The 17,689-nt window shown below is 32.4% G+C and overlaps 2 protein-coding genes across 8 annotated transcripts; one reads left to right on the top strand and one right to left on the bottom strand.

The window, feature by feature from the left end:
• The first annotated feature begins 5,030 nt into the window (after positions 1-5,030).
• LOC109813364 (RNA polymerase II subunit B1 CTD phosphatase RPAP2-like protein) lies at positions 5,031-10,607 on the top strand. The gene is made up of 7 exons (XM_020377541.3): positions 5,031-5,249; positions 5,851-6,471; positions 6,710-7,516; positions 7,603-7,796; positions 7,904-8,167; positions 9,243-9,401; positions 10,216-10,607. The coding sequence occupies exons 2-7, from the start codon at positions 5,883-5,885 to the stop codon at positions 10,318-10,320; spliced, it is 2,118 nt and encodes a 705-aa protein (XP_020233130.1). The 5' UTR covers positions 5,031-5,249; positions 5,851-5,882; the 3' UTR covers positions 10,321-10,607.
• A 2,408-nt stretch (positions 10,608-13,015) lies between these two features.
• Positions 13,016-17,436, bottom strand: LOC109813354 (uncharacterized). Of its 7 annotated transcripts, none has more exons than XM_020377521.3 (10): positions 16,628-17,435; positions 16,429-16,509; positions 15,860-16,055; positions 15,393-15,740; positions 15,059-15,117; positions 14,781-14,858; positions 14,488-14,566; positions 14,335-14,406; positions 14,105-14,212; positions 13,016-13,652 (listed from the first exon to the last, which is right to left on the bottom strand). In XM_020377521.3, the coding sequence occupies exons 3-10, from the start codon at positions 16,049-16,051 to the stop codon at positions 13,221-13,223; spliced, it is 1,368 nt and encodes a 455-aa protein (XP_020233110.1). In that variant the 5' UTR covers positions 16,052-16,055; positions 16,429-16,509; positions 16,628-17,435; the 3' UTR covers positions 13,016-13,220. The 7 variants fall into 7 exon arrangements, with proteins under 7 accessions (XP_020233110.1, XP_020233111.1, XP_020233112.1 ...); XM_020377522.3 differs by having other exon boundaries at positions 16,729-17,435; XM_020377523.3 differs by having other exon boundaries at positions 16,805-17,435.
• Positions 17,437-17,689: the final 253 nt, after the last annotated feature.

The following is a 17,689-nucleotide window of genomic DNA, read 5'->3' as shown; positions in this document are numbered from 1 at the left end:
TTAAATATCTTATCCCCTTTTATTATTTAATACTATTTACATGATGAAAAATACCATTATCTACATGATTATTTATTTATTGCATATAAGAATTATAAATAAAATAATAAAGAAATAAATAAAATAATAAATAAAACAATAAATTAAATACTAATAAACAAAATAATAAATATCAAAAGAACCTAAAGAAGCAAGCCCTTCGCTCTATAAAATGTCTCACTATCACAAGAATCTAAAGAAGCCAAAAGGTGGTTGATGTCTGTGCAAAACATGCCTTATTAATGCCTAAGTCTGCATTTTTTTTTACGATTAAGGCCTCTGTCTTGATGAGCTCGTAATTTGCCCCAAGTTTTTCTTAGAACGTCTTTTATGCATTTTTGTTCTAATTGGCTTTTGCAAACAATGTAGACTATACTCCAAAAAGGCTTGTCTTAACAGATATTGACACGAGGGCCCTACCAGAGTATCTTTTAAAATCAATTTGCCCCAAGTTTTTCTTAGAACGTCTTTTATGCATTTTTGTTCTAATTGGCTTTTGCAAACAATGTAGACTATACTCCAAAAAGGCTTGTCTTAACAGATATTGACACGAGGGCCCTACCAGAGTATCTTTTAAAATCAATTTTGGGCCTCTCTTTAGAGTGTAGATACTGTCTATCTGATGCATTACATATTTTAAGACATTCACCTTTCTTAATTGTCTATGCATGTTGTTACCTAATCCTTCCATAATCTAAGAAGAATAAAATGCATGGTGATTAATGGGCTAACCTAAAAATTGCATACCATGGTGTTTATTTCCCTAAATCTTATCATGTTTTCTTCATCTAAAAGGGAAATGATGCATTATAAAGGTAGGAAATTTTCTTTTATTCATGTTTTTTTAAAGCAAGAAACTACTTATATATGATGTTGATGGAATGATGACCTACGAATATACAAAAAGGTATTAATTTCCTTAATGCTAGGCCCTAATAAACTGCTATTTGTTTAAATTTCAATTCACTCCTATAGAAAACAAACAATACAAACAAATGCACAAACATATGCTCAAACAACATACACTCATGAACAATCACGTTCAAATCCATGGGTTGAGGTCCCTACAGAAAGGTGTGTGGTATAAGGTGGTTCTAACTATTCTCATCGGTTTCAAAGACCCCCAAGGTGCTCCCATTATAGGGACCTAGTATCTCTGTTGCTGTCAACTAGCAAACGTCGGTGGTCTGTCCAAAGTATTGAGTTATAATCGGTTATCACCTTGAGCATGATTTCTGACAACGACCTATGGGCAGCTAAGACCCTTTCTACGGCCGATTGTACATCAACCACTCCCTATGGTTATATTTTTCTTGCCTCCAGGTATAGAAGGAACTATTGTGTGTTGTGTATATATAGTTTATTTCAAACAAGTGAGGGAATTTAAACAAACATATAGTTATTAAAGCCACACTAAAAAAACAAATATTTATAAACAATGAAAATGGAAAAAAATTTAATTATCTTTTATTGCACTAAATTTATCACTAAATGGGTCTAATCCTCTTTTAACTTCTCCAACGGAGTCGCCATCTATCGGAACTCAAAAATTTCTGATCTTTCCGACAGATGGTTTAGACTTCTAATTTGAAAATCTCACCAGCTTTACAATGCCTGAAAACTGGACTAATCCTTCACTAATGATTTTTGAAAATGTTTGAAGGAGTCGCCACCAATATTTTACTTAAAATATTGGAAAAAGAAAAGGGTTTCAAAAAAATCAATTATGGCCTTCATAGCCAAAATCGGGTTTGGGGTCGATTACGTGTGGGGAAAATATTAAGCACCCCACAATGCCTTGACTCGGTACCTTATGATGAATTTAGCATAATAACGAAATAGTTAAATCTTTACCCTTTTATTTTTTTAAGCATACCATAATTTACATTAAATTAATCTACAGGACGAACACTTATTATGTACATGATTATCAGTTCACTACATGGGAATAGGGTTGTAAATAAAGCAAGTAAAAGGAAAAGGGAGGAAGAGAGAAAATTAAAACCTCCAAAACAAGCTTTTTATAGAAGGATCTTCACAAATGCGTACAAGGGCACGTTTTTGGCGGTCTTTCACTCTACAAAGCCTCACTATCACTCAAAAATTCACAAAGAGAGGAGAAAGTCCAATAAGATAGGTGTATGAAAGAGTGAGCCCTGGGCACACTTATATAGGCGCTCAAGGAAGGAGAACGGTCATTCTCAACACTGGAACAACTGTTCCACGCCTCAAAAAAGCACATAAAATCCCTAGTTGGAACAACCATTCCAAAACTAGGGTTTAGTTCAAATTTTTAGTTAAGAGCGACCGTTCCGCACCCCAGATTAGAGTTTCTCGTGAAATGTTGTCTTCTAGGCCTCTCGAGCTTCATCTTGGTTCATTTATGTGCCTTACTAGGCACTCAAGGGCTACTCTTCTCGTTCTAGAGGTCTTTCGGTCTTAGTAAGGATGGCCATGATAAAATCTAGTGTCTACAATCCTCAAGCTCAAGTACTCCATCAAACTTGAAATTTTTTTTATCATGAATGGACCTGGCCATTTGGATTTGGGTTTACTAGGGAAAATTCTCAACCTATTAAGTAAGAAAATTAATTGGCCAAGCCTAAGCTCCCATTTGAGGGTCTTCCCATCATGATATTTTCTCTTTTTCCTAACTAATTTTGGCACAAGTTTATTGGCAAGGTTGGAACTCCAAGAGTTCTTAGGCTTTTTTAAAGGACTTGCAATGTGAATCTTATAAAGTGTGTCTATTTTGAGGCATTTTTCTTTTTTATATGAACTTGATTGTTGCTTATCCTCAAAAACACCGAAGGTCACTTCATCTTGTGCCCTCACTTTCAGTTTGCCCCTATCCACATCTATGACTACCTTGGCTATTTTCATGAATGGTCTTCCTAAGGTCAAAGGAATTTCCATGTCTTTGTTAAGTCAGACGAAGAAATTCTCAACAAGGTTTTGAACATGAAAAATATAATACATATTGTTATTTCTAACATGTATGTTAATGTTTCATATAAATATAAAAACAGGCAAAACTGAAAAAGTGAAGTACGTGTTATTACACATACTATGGTCAAACCAAACGAAGCTTGATCGAGCTGTACAAAGTATCAGACGAAAGGCCAAAACAAATATCAAACAAGGCTAAATCAAGAACAAGACAAAATGTATTCCAAAATGTATTCACCAATCTCACCCTTATATTCTCCTAAGATCATCTATATATGATTTTTATAATAAAATTTTATTGAGTTCATTAAGGTCATTCCAGATAAATTCCTTACATTTAGAAATTCTAAGGAGTCTAACTCAATAAATGATTCATCTATTTATCAAATTAGAAATCTTACATTAAGTTTAAGAACTTGTTCAACTAATAACTCCAAATTTATTCCTAGTCTTTAAAGTTGTTAGATGATTTGATTCAAAACCAGATTTAGAAAATATTTTTCAACCAAAAGACCAAATCAAAGATAAAAAATGATTGATAAAATCACTTTAGTATTAAGAATAGAATCAAGATCACTAACACTAAATAATAGATAATCATATATATAAATCAAAAGGAGTACATGAGAGTTTGATGGATTGCTCAACCCCAACAAAAAGAAAAGTTAGCCACTCATGGTGATGAAAACTAATCCAAAATACATGGAGAATGTGTAGAAGAGAGAAAGAAAGATCCTAAAACCCCGTTCCCAGCTTACTCTTGGACTCATTGCTTGCTCCCTATTTTTTGCACAAGTGTCCATGGTTCCCCCTATTTTTCTCCTCCCAAACCTTTATATATGTGTAGAAAAATAAAATTGAATATGGAGAGAAAGAGTAAATCGTTCAGCCCTTTCCAAACGATTGAGCGATTTGGAGAATTCTTCATGCTGAAGCAACTTCAATGGTTGAGCCCTTTTGAATCCGCTGAGCCCTTTTTGGATTCAATCTGCTCAACCCCTTAAAAATGGTTAAGCGCTTTAACTTTTGCTTTAAATCTTGCTTTCTGCCTTTGAAGGGCTTAACTTTTGGCTCAGTCCTTTCAAAAGGGATTAGCCCTTTTCCAAACACCTGACTAAATTAGAGTTTTTTTGAGACTTTGGATCTTCATTGAATCCTACAAGATATAAAACAAGAGTTTAAGTAAAATTCCATTAACTTTTCCTAAACTAACTAGTTTACACAACTCTTTTGAATTTTGTAATAGGTTAGGGGTAAAACATAAATTTCATTCAAAACTAGTTAGATAATTGTCAAAAAAGTTAAGTCATTTAAGTAAAATTGACACTTATCAAGTGGCGACAATGGAGGTGGTGGCGATAACAATGATGGCAACAGTGGTGGTGGAAGCAACAACAATAATGGAGGTGGTGATGTAACAGTAGTGCAATAGAGGTGGTAGTGACGATAACAATTCCAATAGCAAAGATGAGGACAATAATAACAGAGAGAACTACTATCACAATAGTACGTAAATAAGTAATAATTTCTTTTAGTCTAAATCATATTTTCATATTAACAAGTGTTCTAACTTGAGTCGACCCCTATAGATATACACTATATATACTAATATATAAAAGGAATACCCTTTTTAGTAGTTACATTGATCTCCATATTTGATAAACCATTATATTCTTTTATTATTAATTTTTTTTTTATAAAAAAATCATTTTTTTTATCAAACCCAAGACCCTCAAGTTCAAACTTTTATTATTTAATGTCAATTTTTATTTTTTTAATTGAGACACAAAATATCTAGAATTACTAGTAGATACTAGTGAAATTAAAATATTTCGTGTCTCTATATTTATTTAAAAATTATTAATATTTTATTAAATCAATTAGTATTGTACTTAGTCTTAAATTTTAAAATCATAAATTCGAATCTTAAGATTAATTAATTTTTAATATTATTTTTTATTATTTAAGAATTTAAAGATAAAATAATTTAAAAATTGTATGTGTGATTTTATAAATTGAGTCAAGTCATATTTTTCTCACTTAACCCATGATCCACCGTGTGGCCACCAAACCCAAATATGCACTTCGCTTCTGGTCCCCACAACGATTCTCCTCTCAAAACGTCTCAGCCTCGCGCGCCAACAAAATCCCAAATTCTTCAACGCGAACCCTAATTCACTCGTCCCACTCCGATTCTCAATCCCGTTTCTGATTCATTCATTCTCTTTTCCTCAATCTCTTCGTTCGCGTCACATACCACGGTAAGCATGCTATTCCAATTCTCTTTGGCTTGGTTTTCGTTTCCACCTTTTTTCATGAATTGATTTGCCTTTGAGTTGGTGCAGAGACAGAGGTGTTTGTATGTCCTTTCTTCTAGTTTCATTTGATGACTAGTTATAATTTGTATTTTTCATTCATGTGGATTCACTGTTCCACACCTGCATATTTCCTGATTTTTGATGAAAAATTTGAACAGTGCGCATGGATAAATGAACTGGGCTGATTCTGTGAGTTGTATTTTTTTCTTTATGATATGTTAGATGTTTGATGAAAATGCCGAAACTATAGATTACTAGTGTGCTAAGCCAATGAATGAAACGAGTATGTGATATGGTTTGTATGTGTGTAGTTGATTTGAGGGGGTCGGGGGAGTTGGAGGGAGGCTTCTCAGTGAAAAAAATTGATCTTAGCAAGCCTTTTTCTTAAAATACTTAATCATCGGTATCAATGCAATGATTTAACTGTACTTTTCTCGGTTATGTACTTTTAACAGAATTACGCTTGTGTCTTGTTGTGAGTTTGAATTTTGTGGGGTTGAACTGTTGAAATGATTTATTGTGATGTTCTTTGTGCATGATGCAGTTCTAGATATTTGCTGCTGAAGCTTTTATTCGATGGCAAAGGACAAACCTGTTTCTGTCAAAGATGCTGTTTTCAAATTGCAAATGTCACTCCTTGAAGGCATAAAAAATGAAGACCATCTGTTTGCAGCTGGATCTTTGATGTCAAGGAGTGACTATGAAGACATTGTAACTGAACGATCCATCACAAATGTGTGTGGTTATCCACTCTGCTGCAATGCTTTGCCTTCTGAACGCCCACGGAAGGGCAGATACCGGATTTCGCTGAAGGAGCACAAGGTCTATGACCTAGAAGAGACATACATGTATTGTTCTTCCAGTTGTGTTGTTAAAAGCAAAGCTTTTGCTGGGAGCTTGAAAACTGAGAGATGCTTGGGTTTGGAACCAGAGAAACTAAACAATATTCTTAGCTTGTTTGGTAATTTGAATCTGGAACCAGTGAAAAATTCTGGAAAGAATGGAAATATAGGTTTTTCTGATTTGAAAATCCAGGAGAAAACAGAAACGAGCACTGGGGAGGTGTCTTTGGAGCAGTGGGTTGGACCTTCAAATGCAATTGAGGGTTATGTACCAAAACCAAGAGACCGAGATTCTAAGGGTTCACGGAAAAATATCAAAAAAGGTGAGGATTTTTTGGTGTTCTAAGTAATTGTTAGAAACTGTAGATAATCAGATAGCCTTATGCCATTTCTTGCTTAAGAATGTCCGGTTTCATGTTTAATACTTGGTCTATGGATGATCATGACGTGACTGTGAACTGTGAAGTTGAGGACTTAATTTCTGTGAAATTGAATAGTATAATTACTAATTCTTATCCTTCTGCACTTTCCAACAAAGTGAGTTTTGTTTGTGCATTACAGGGTCTAAAGCCAGTCGCATCAAGTCAAATAGTGACAAAAGTTTAATTAACACTGAGATGGACTTTGTGAGTACTATAATTATGCAAGATGAGTATAGTATTTCAAAAGTATCACCAGGTCAAACAGATGCAACTGTGCATCATCAAATTAAATCAACAGCTGCTGTTAAGCAGCCAGGAAAGTTTGGTGACCCTAAAGTGTTCAGGAGAGATGATGATAGCATTGAAGATCTGTCCTCATCTTTTAACAGTGGTTTAAATTTAAGTGCCTCTGAAAAAGAGAATGAAGTAGCCAAATCATGTGAAGCAGTGGTCAAATCCTCTGCCAGTCCTGCTATTAAAATGAAAGATGTTCACTCTATCTCCATATCAGAAAGACAATGTGATGTAGAATGGAATGGTTCAAGGAAATTAGTACAACTCAAAGGGGAAACGAGTAGAGTAACTGCCAATGATGACGCTTCCACTTCTAATTTAGATCCTGCTAATGTTGAAGAGAAATTCCAAGTAGAAAAAGCAAGTGGATCACGCAAGTCTAAACCCAAATCTTCTCTTAAATCTGCTGGTGAAAAGAAACTTAATCGCTCTGTTACTTGGGCAGACGAGAAAATCAACAGCACTGGAAGTAGAGATCTTTGTGAGGTTAAAGAATTTGGAGATATTAGAGAAAAATCTAACTCAGTAGGCAATGTAGATGTTGCTGATGATGAAGATATATTACGTCGTGCATCGGCAGAAGTTTGTGCAATTGCATTGAGCCAAGCATCAGAAGCAGTTGCTTCTGGAGACTCAGATGTCACTGATGCTGGTAACTACTGTTTCTTTTATGAGTGTTCTATTTAAATATCAATTGGTTTGTAAAAGTTTTTTTGTCTATCAATGAATCTTGTGCAGTTTCTGAAGCTGGAATCATTATATTGCCACATCCGCATGATGCCGTTGAGGAAAGTACTCTGGAGGATGCTGATATACTAGAAAATGATTCAGTTACTCTGAAATGGCCAAGAAAGCCTGGAATTTCTGATGTTGACTTCTTTGAATCTGAAGACTCATGGTTTGATGGTCCACCAGAGGGTTTCAGTTTGACTGTAAGTGTAGTGAAAATTTTAGAAACATTCAAGCTGTACTAGTTTTCTGTCATTGTATACTCTGACATACCTCATACTTTTTTTCTGTCTGTATAACTTTCTTTCAGTTGTCGCCTTTTGCAACTATGTGGAATGCCCTCTTTTCATGGATATCATCATCTTCTTTGGCATATATATATGGGAGGGGTGAAAGTTTTCATGAAGAATATCTATCAGTTAATGGGAGAGAATATCCTTGCAAAATTGTCTTGGAAGATGGTCGGTCATATGAAATAAAACAAACTTTAGCCAGTTGTCTTTCTCGAGCTTTACCTGCACTTGTTGCTGGACTCCGTCTGCCAATACCAATATCTACCTTGGAGCAAGGGATGGTAGGATTTTGAAGTTATCTGTTTTGTTCTATTTTATGCTGTAGTGTAGTTGTCTCAAATTAAGTCATTATGAATTTATTATACCCCCGAAGGCATAGCCTGGCTCATCACCATTCATTGGGACCTCTCTCATATGTTCATAAATTCCAGTCCCAAAAAAAAAAAAAACTAAGATGCCCAAAGTCACACACAATGTAAGAAATTAACAAAATCTGTTGTTAAAATGAAAATTTAAACAGTGGAATGTGGATAAGGGAAATTCATTCCATGTAAGTGTTCATGTTAATCTTTGTGCGAATTGGGATGGATCAATTGCTTGAAATAAGAGTCACATAGAAGTTAAATAATGAGCCTGAAGGGTAAATACTACATGTATCTGAAAATAAAAGAAATTGTTGCGTGGGAGGAGGGGGCTTAGCCCCCTTGGATTCGTTCCTGTCTACATAGTCCTTACCATTTATTCCTTAATCTGTATGTGGCTCAATTCAGTGAAAATCTGCATAATTTCAAGTTTCCAAGTTGCATTGGTCTAAGCACCCAAACAAATAGTGAGTGTTCATTAGTAGAAGCAAATACTAAAGTGATTTCTCCTAGTTTCATTGATTTAACATATGCAACACGTTAACTTCTTTAGATGGTGTCAAAAAAAAACTTCATTAGATTAGCAATTTTGAGTACTATGTTTTTTAAAATTATACCATATTGCCAGAGAAGATGGAGTTTAATTTTAAGTTTCAGTCTAGAAATTTGTGAAAGTAGTGAGTCTTGGCACAAGGGTTTCAAATGATGGAATCAGCCTCCTGCAAAGGCAAGGCTGGTGACTATAACTGCCAATATGTTGAAAAAATTTTGTTTTGTAAACACATTTGGCCCAACCTTTCCCTGTTCTCCTACACAGCTTTATAGCTTTTTGAAAGTTTAGAAATTTGTGAATTCATGGGTTAATTGATTAATTGCAGATAGGTTTAAGGTTTAATCCTCGTATCTTTATTGATAAGTCTTTAATATACCCAATTACTTGTTTGTGTGTGGATGAGTTATATGTTAGTTCTCATGAGTCATAACTTTCTCTTAGGGTTGCTTGCTGGAGACAATGTCATTTGTGGATGCAATTCCAGCTTTCAGAACAAAACAATGGCAAGTGGTTTCTCTCTTGTTCATTGATGCACTGTCCGTTTGTAGAATACCTGCTCTTATCTCATACATGACCGATAGGAGGGCTTTGTTTCACAAGGTAAGACCCTTTGTTTATATTGTACTGATTATTTTATATACATTTATATGGAAGGGTCTGTTTTGCATTACATAATGATGCTGGATTGTATAGATGTCCAGGAAAAAAAGTCTTATCCTTTATTTTATGACTCGGATCATTTGCTAGTATTTTGTTTACTCTCCATCTGCATTTCCTTTATAATTATTGTGTTGTCTACTTCCCTGTTTATTTATTAAAATGGAAGCTTAACAATATAATTATATAAGGGCGAAGGAGTTTATTGTTAGCTGATGATCTCGGAGTCTTACTTAAGGGCTTAGTATCTTTTTGTTTGTTTCACATTTCCTATTCATGAAAAATATATATAAATCCTACACAGCTTAGCTACCATGGGCTTAATTTTGTTCTCCTACAGCTTAGACTCTTTTTAGCCTAATTTTATGATTCTATTGTTTAGTTCATCTAGTGCGGTTCTCCCACCATGGCTGTGGACTTAAAATTCTTGTTTGCCTTCAAAATGGCTATTCATCTTGTAATGCCATGCTAATTTTTAGTTTAAGTCAGGTAGACCACAAGTCCTGCACACACAGATTTCCATATGATGACATGGGGACACGAAACCCAAATAGGAAAATTTTCCTTTTAATTTGACTCCTTGCGTGTGTGTTGTAGTTGCAAAAATTCATGTGTAGCAGTTGGAATATGGAGGTTAATAATAATCTTATTTTGTTGTTTTATCTCCTATTTCATGTCAGATTTTGATGTTATCATTTTCACTCTATCTTTAAGTCTATTAACCATTCATTGTTCTGTTATTGATTTGGTAAAACAGGTTCTGAATGGTTCTCAAATAGGTATGGAAGAGTATGAGATTTTGAAGGAACTTGTAGTACCACTGGGCCGAGCTCCTCATATCTCTGCTCAAAGTGGGGCATGACAACAAATGGGCCAAATGTTGAACTTCATCAATGAAGAGTGCAATTTTCTTTTTTGTTTTGAAAAAAAAAATACCTTTCAAGCGATGAAGTGCTAGTTCATAAACATAAAAAAACATACAAAGACAATTATGCTAGGCTTCAAGCAACACAGGAACCAGATTTCTATATGATCTAATGCTACAGCTAGTGGGAGTGATGAGTAGAAAGTTGATATTCAATTGGACAATATTCTAACATGTAATTATATATTTTTAAAAAAAAATCTAAAATACTGTCTTGAGTTTAATGGAAGTCTTTATTTTTCACGCCATGCAATTTGTAGAAAATTCTGAAGATGTTTCTTGAATTTTCTTCTAAGGTGTACATATCAGAAGATGTTTCTTGAATTTTCTTCTAAGGTGTACATATCAGGGTGGGAATAGAGAACAAATATCTTCCACGACAACCATATGAAAAACTGACAAATTTCCAAACTTCATTAGCTGAAGGAATGTCTATTAATTTTTTCTACTCAAATAAAATGGCAAGCTTTTTGATATCAGTGACCATCTTTCTTTCGCTTTGCAAGGCATTAAAACTTGAGCAAATTGAGCACTGCTTTCATCGAACATTGCCTGCAAGATAGGAGTGTGTATAATCATTATTAATTTAATTTGGATTAAGGTTGATTTTGTTCGGTTTAAATTTAGAAATTAGACGTGTTATGTATTTTGAGAACGGATTATTTTTTGAATCATTCAAATCTAATTTGAATTTTTTATAAAGTATATATTTTTTTGAATAAATGTAATATATATATATATATATATATATATTTTTTTTTTTTCAAATGGATATTATTTTATTTTAGTGTACAAAAAGCATTTTGTACCTCTGAATTATTTTTTATAAAATAATAAATAATATAAACTATATAAGTGTCTGGTTACTAAAAATATTGATGTTTAAAAAAGAATAAAAAAATTATAATTTTTAAAGATAATTTATAAGGATAAAATTATCTAAAAATATGGTCAATTTTTTTTAATAGTATAGATGATATTATATTTTAACATTATTTATCTGGAAATATATTTCATAATATTATTTAAGTTTTATGTTTATTCATTTTATGATTTAGAATTAAGTTTAAATTTATTTTTAGTCCCTATAATTTTTGTGAATATGCAATTTTGTTCTCTTAATTTTTTTATTATAAATTTGATTTTCTTAATTTTTAAAATTAAGCAACATTGGTTCACTATTAACATGTTATCTAAAATTAAATAAAAAATATTAGTGTGTTGATGAGTGACACTAACTAATAGTTAGGGATAAAAAATGAATAGATTAAGTTAGACTTTAAATATATAAGGTGAATTTATTTTATAAAATTAAAGTTTAAGTTTAATTTATTATCTATTATTAACTTTTTTATAGGCTTGATCCAATCTTTTTAAAAGTCGTTTAACTTATTAATCTATTTAAAAATTTATTTTATTCAAATAAATCAATTAACTTAATTTTAAATTAGTGAAAAAATTTATGTTTTAAATATACGTGCAAGTCTTTTTCTAATTTGCATGATAAAATAATAATTTACATACACTCATGTGTAAGTGTGATGAAGAGAAGATAATCTTATTAAAAAAAAAAATTCTAAACATTTCTTCTATCTTATTTAGAATATTTTAAATAACCACTATCTATGAAGATGAAGAAAAAGATTTAGATTTTCTATTTTCTATATCTAGATTTCACATGAATAGGGAATGTAAAATGTTTGAATGTAATGGGAATGTCAGAAGTATTGATAATTTTATTAAAAAAATTTAAATATTTCTTTTATCCCATTTAGAATATTCTAAATATTCACCAATTATGAAAATGAAGAAAAAGAACAAGTAAAGATGTAGCTACTAGATTTTGTATTGATAATTTAATTTTTTATATTATGATTTTATTTATTTAATCATATTGTTAATAATATAATATGTATTATTTCTTTATTATCTTATTGATAAATAAGTTGGCATATTAGACTTAACATACTTTTATAAAGGTCTAAGTCCAACCTTTTAAATAAATAGACTTTTTAAAAGTTTAAATCTGACATTTTTATTAAATAAATCATGTCATATCATAAATTTTTATTTAAGATTTGACATTTTCATTCTTACCAACAATTACTTAACCACACTGACTTTTATATAAAAAATAATATTATTTTTTCCTATAAATATGTTATGTTTCTTTTTTATTCAATTAAGATTTATAATTTATCAAATTTTAATTTTAATTTTAATTTTAATTTTTAATTTTTAATATTACTATTTTCTTATGTGGCTATCAGACTACATGTAGTATCACTCTTGATCACTTGTCAGCATTTTCTATTTATTTTGAATGACATGTTAACATAGTAGATCAACATTACTTAAGTTTGAAAATTATAAATATCAAATTTGTAAAATAAAAATTTTGAAAGACTAAAAAATACATTCAAAAAAACTATTAGAACAAAAGGAGATTTCAGCTTAAAATTATATATAATATGAAGATTAATATATTACGTTAATAAATTGCATTAGCCTGGTTTTTTCTTTTATATTATCGCATCTTGATTGAGTATGATTTTCTATTATGTGATGTGGCTTATCAGTACAATTTACTTGGAAGAGAACAATCTTGTTTGTGTTTATTTAACAAGAAGGCTAAACAAATGGACAGTTTGCTAAATAATGAATTAAGAAAATATTCGTTACAAACGGCAAGAGTTCAATATAACAAGCAACCTATGTTTAAATGCAATACAAGATTATGATGAACATGAAGCAACCTCTATATTCACAACAATAATGAAATAACTGGTAACATGGAGTCCTATGTTTATATAAATACTCTCGGGCTATATATGAATTTACACTCCAACAGTAACCTCATATGATATGATCTCTGGTGTGGATGAATTCAAGACCAGTGCACCATTTTGAGCAAGATCATCTTTGGACTCTAACTTCATCTCATTTTGGTATTCAGAATTGTTAACCGGTGGATCATGGCACTCTTCATTGTTTCCTGTATCTGCTTTTGCATCTTGGCTGATTTTAGCAGTACTCACAGAATCCTTTTCAGTTTTTCTGATTGCAGTTTCCTGAGACTGCGGCTTGGGTTGAGTTTTTCTGATTGGTTTCTTTGAAATCACTTCTTTGTTTCCCTTTATCTTTGCCTTGATTGTATCATTCTGTTGTTGCTTTCCATGTGGGCTAGAACAAGATTTTTCTTCTGAGTTATTCACAGCAGATCCTTTGTGTCTTCCAAGCTTTGGAGATTTCGGGCGCGTTGTTGGTATCTAATGGGTAGATAAATTACATCACAAGAATGGATATAAAAAGAGCATGAGTCTGTTTGGATAAGTTTTTGCAGAAACACTTTTACAAAAGAGAAACAGGAAAGAAAATCAAAATAATCTCTTCATAAGCTAAAACTATCTTATGCATGAATTAAAAATAAGATTTGGAAGAAGCTATTAAGAGAGAGCTTCTACAAATTAGCTTATGCATAAGCTAATTTTAGTTGACACATAAATTTATTTCATTTTTCCTTCATACTTGTCTTTCTTAGAAGTGCTTCAGGAAGAATTTACCCAAATAGACCCACGTCCCATGAAACAAATACTGAAGAAGAGTAAAGAACACTTTCACAACATGAACTAACTTTTGAATTACCACGACAATGAGCTTATGTTTCCATAAAAAGTTTAGAAGGCATTAACAAATGTGAACATGTGATAGACAAGTTTACCTTTTTCAATTCAATTTTTGGAGGAGGTTCCTTATAGAAACTTGGCATTGGAGTGGCTTTGAATGTCATAGTCTTCCTCAATTGCTTGATTTCTGCCTCCTGGTTTTCCTGCCAGAAAATCAGGAGAAAAAATGTAGAAAAAAAATAAGGTGATAAACTGTCAATGAGAACTCAAACCACCTGGAATAAAATCTATTGAATTCATTTAGTTGTTTTGTTGGCTTTGATACCTTTGATTTCTCTTGCTGGTTAGTTTTCTCTGCTTCCTTTTCCTGAATTTTCTCTTCTAACTTTGAGAAGAACTGAGAGAATAGGAGAAAATAGGATTAATATGTGGCATATTCAATGTTAATATCAATAGGCTTCAAAGCTTCAACAACAACCTCCTTCCTCTTTTCTGCTCGTTCTTCCAATCTGAAGGAAAATCCAGAACCACTGCTCCTCCTACGAGGAGTATGACTTCTGATAGCACATAAACAAAAATTCATGAACATTTTAGTTAAAGCAAAAGAAGGATGACACTTTCATTGTGCAACATATTCAAATTTCGTGAACATTTTAGCTAAAGAAAAAGAAAGGATGGCATTTTTATTGTGAACATATTCAAATCCAAATGACATTGACAGATAAACAAGTATGACATAATAATTGGACAGTAATAGTGTATAAATCATACGAAGTTGTAGAAATAGCATCATCATCCTCTTTATTTGGCTTTTCAGATTTTGCTGGGGTGGAATTCTGATCTGCAGGTCTGCCACAAAAGAGTAAAAAACCGCATGGTGGTAATCAATTCAGCAAAAAGATATAGATTGTATTGTAAACTCCTAAATGTATATAGTTTTCATTGCAGTTGAGTTCATAGACTAAAACATATTAATAGAGAACATGAACATCATAACTTAGACATAACATAAAGAAGGATTTAGTAAATCTTGGCAGGTTTGGACTTACAAAGATGCCTCAGATGTAAGGCTCTTGGTAACCGCATTTGCCGGAGTAGACATTCCAGACTGGTAAACAGAATAGAAGTCATGACTCATGAACATGAATGACAAGAACAACATGGACAGACACAATAAAGATAAAGAATGAAGATACGATACAGAACAATACAATATCAGATTTCACAAAGAGAATATTCAGCCTTTTCAATTCTCAATAAAATTTGCTTTGCCCCCACTTCTTATTTTTTAATAACTACTGAATTGTGCAAATGCTGACCAATGAAGAGAATCTATCAAGCTACACAAAGAAAAGAACTGAGAAAAAAAAATAGTTTATGTACCTCAGAGCTTTTAAGGCTAGTCATGGATGTCAAAGAAGTCCTTTGGTTAGAATTTCCGGTGTTTGTTTTTGTCTCCTTTGAGTTAACTTCAGAGTTTGTCAGCCTGCTTGAACGACGAATCGAAGCCTCGGCTCTAGCCCCATTAACATTTTTAGTTTCTGTCTTCACAAGAGTGCCATTAATGCTTTTCTTCATGCCTTCTCCACCAGCTGATTTGGCAGGGAAAGAAAGGCTCTTGGAAAGGTTTGGCCTGTGTGTTTGAGATGATGTTGTGGACTTCAAATTGGGTTTCTCTTTGGTGGCAGATTTGTTGTTCTTTGAAGCAACACCACCTTTGCCACCAGGTTGCTAATCATGTTTATATGAATTAGGTTAGGTGGAAAATCATGCATTGTGTTCTAATTGTAAATGATCATCAATAGTTTAACTGAAGACACAATTCTGATATATATATATATATATGGTACCTTGGCAAGTTTTGAGTTTTTACTTGCTGCAGATTTAGGCCCTTCAACTTTTACAATAGGTTCAGATACTTCACTCTTGGTCTGAATTTCAGCATTGCAACCGTTTTCAGCTTCTTTGTTTATGTTCTCTTTAGTTGTTTCCCCAATGACATGTTTCTCATCCTCCATAACAACTCCATTATCAGATTCCATTGTGCTATAAATAGTCACAAAAAATAGAGTCAAGTTTAAATATGACCAGTAGTAAAATGTGGTTTCTAAAATCAAATAACTACAGACAACAAACATGAATAGAAAATCCAACACAAAATACAAGGCTTCAAGCCCAATACAGTTTTCCTGAATCATGCATGGTTTATGTGTTTTTATGTCAGATCAGACTCTTAACACCATTAAATTGCATGATGGGAATCATTGGACAGAAAAGGCATATGCTATTGGATAGTGAATGATGAGATTAATAAAGAACTTTCAAATCTCTTATCCTCTTTTATGTGACATACTCAACTAACTCAATAGTATGGTGCATATATAATATGTATATGCATTTCAATTCAATAAAACCTTACATTCAGATTATAGTTTTTACACAAAATTCCAGATCACCCCTATGCTGTAATTTTGATATTTCTTCTTAAGAAAGCCATCCTCTGAAATGAAAGTATCGTTAAGGACAAATGTAAAAAAGATCAAATAGGAAACAGTGTACTCCGATCCATCTTAATGTGCATTCTCTGCCAAAAAAAAAAAAAAAAAATCCTTCCATACCCTTGAATTTTCAAGTTCTCAACTTGAACACAGATTCTATATTAACAGAAATTAGCACAGGACTGGAATTCTTTGAATGTTTGACACAAATCTAGACTCACATTTATCACCACCCCTTTCTTCAAAATGAATTTTCTTCTGAAACAAGATGAATAGTTAGAAAGAAAATGAACCTACACAGTAGCTTCAATTAACATCCAATTGTTATTCTCTCTCTACCTCCTGCACTCAAATCCTCATAATCCAATTGCCACAGTTTCTCAGTAAAAACAAAAACAACAAAGAATGACATTGGAATATTGGATCTTCATCCCCTGCATCATCCTCTTCACAAACTCAACACATACCCATATAAGATGAGCTTGATCCTTATTGAAAACACACACAATCCAATAAAAGAAGCTATGCAGAATCCAAATCAGAATAACTAAAATGCATCTTGAAAACAAACACAGATGTGGGAATTCAGAACTTGGAGATATCATTGATGAGACATAAAACACACACAATGGATATACAGTTGGGATTTTAAGTGTGGCCTTGAATCACAAAAAAGGACTCAACAAATTCAAAGACTGAATTACTCTGAAGATTGGTTGAGTAAGCAACAGAAGAGAGAGTTTCAATATGAGGGTGTATGGTGGTTTGGATTAGAAGAAGTGGATTTTTAAGTGTGTGTGAAAGATGAAACTGAAAGGTTGAGTTGGTGACACTCAGGTTTTCATTGAAGATATGCAAGAGAGATTTGTGGAAAGAAAGCTCAAGTGGGACTAGCTTTCAATGAAGTGGAACAGATAGGAACTGCCACAATGACTCTTCTACCACTCCCTCAACATGTAACTGTCACAGGAATCAATCTTATTATTTCATTCTTTTTTTTTTTTTTTTTCTTGTGGAAGAAATACCTATTGTTTTTATTTTGGTTTTTTGATAACCATGTTTTTTTTATACTATGAATCAATCAGTTTTATCCATAATTAATCTCTGTTGAAAAATTTTACTTTATCACTTTTAATAAGATCTCTCCTATAATTTTTTCATTCACAAGATTTGAAACAGTCA

Source organism: Cajanus cajan, chromosome 7, assembly GCF_000230855.2.
Source record: "Cajanus cajan strain Asha chromosome 7, NIPB_CcT2T_4, whole genome shotgun sequence".
NCBI lineage: Eukaryota > Viridiplantae > Streptophyta > Magnoliopsida > Fabales > Fabaceae > Cajanus > Cajanus cajan.
Note: the sequence above shows the minus strand (reverse complement) of the source record. Positions and strands in the feature narration are given on the sequence as shown.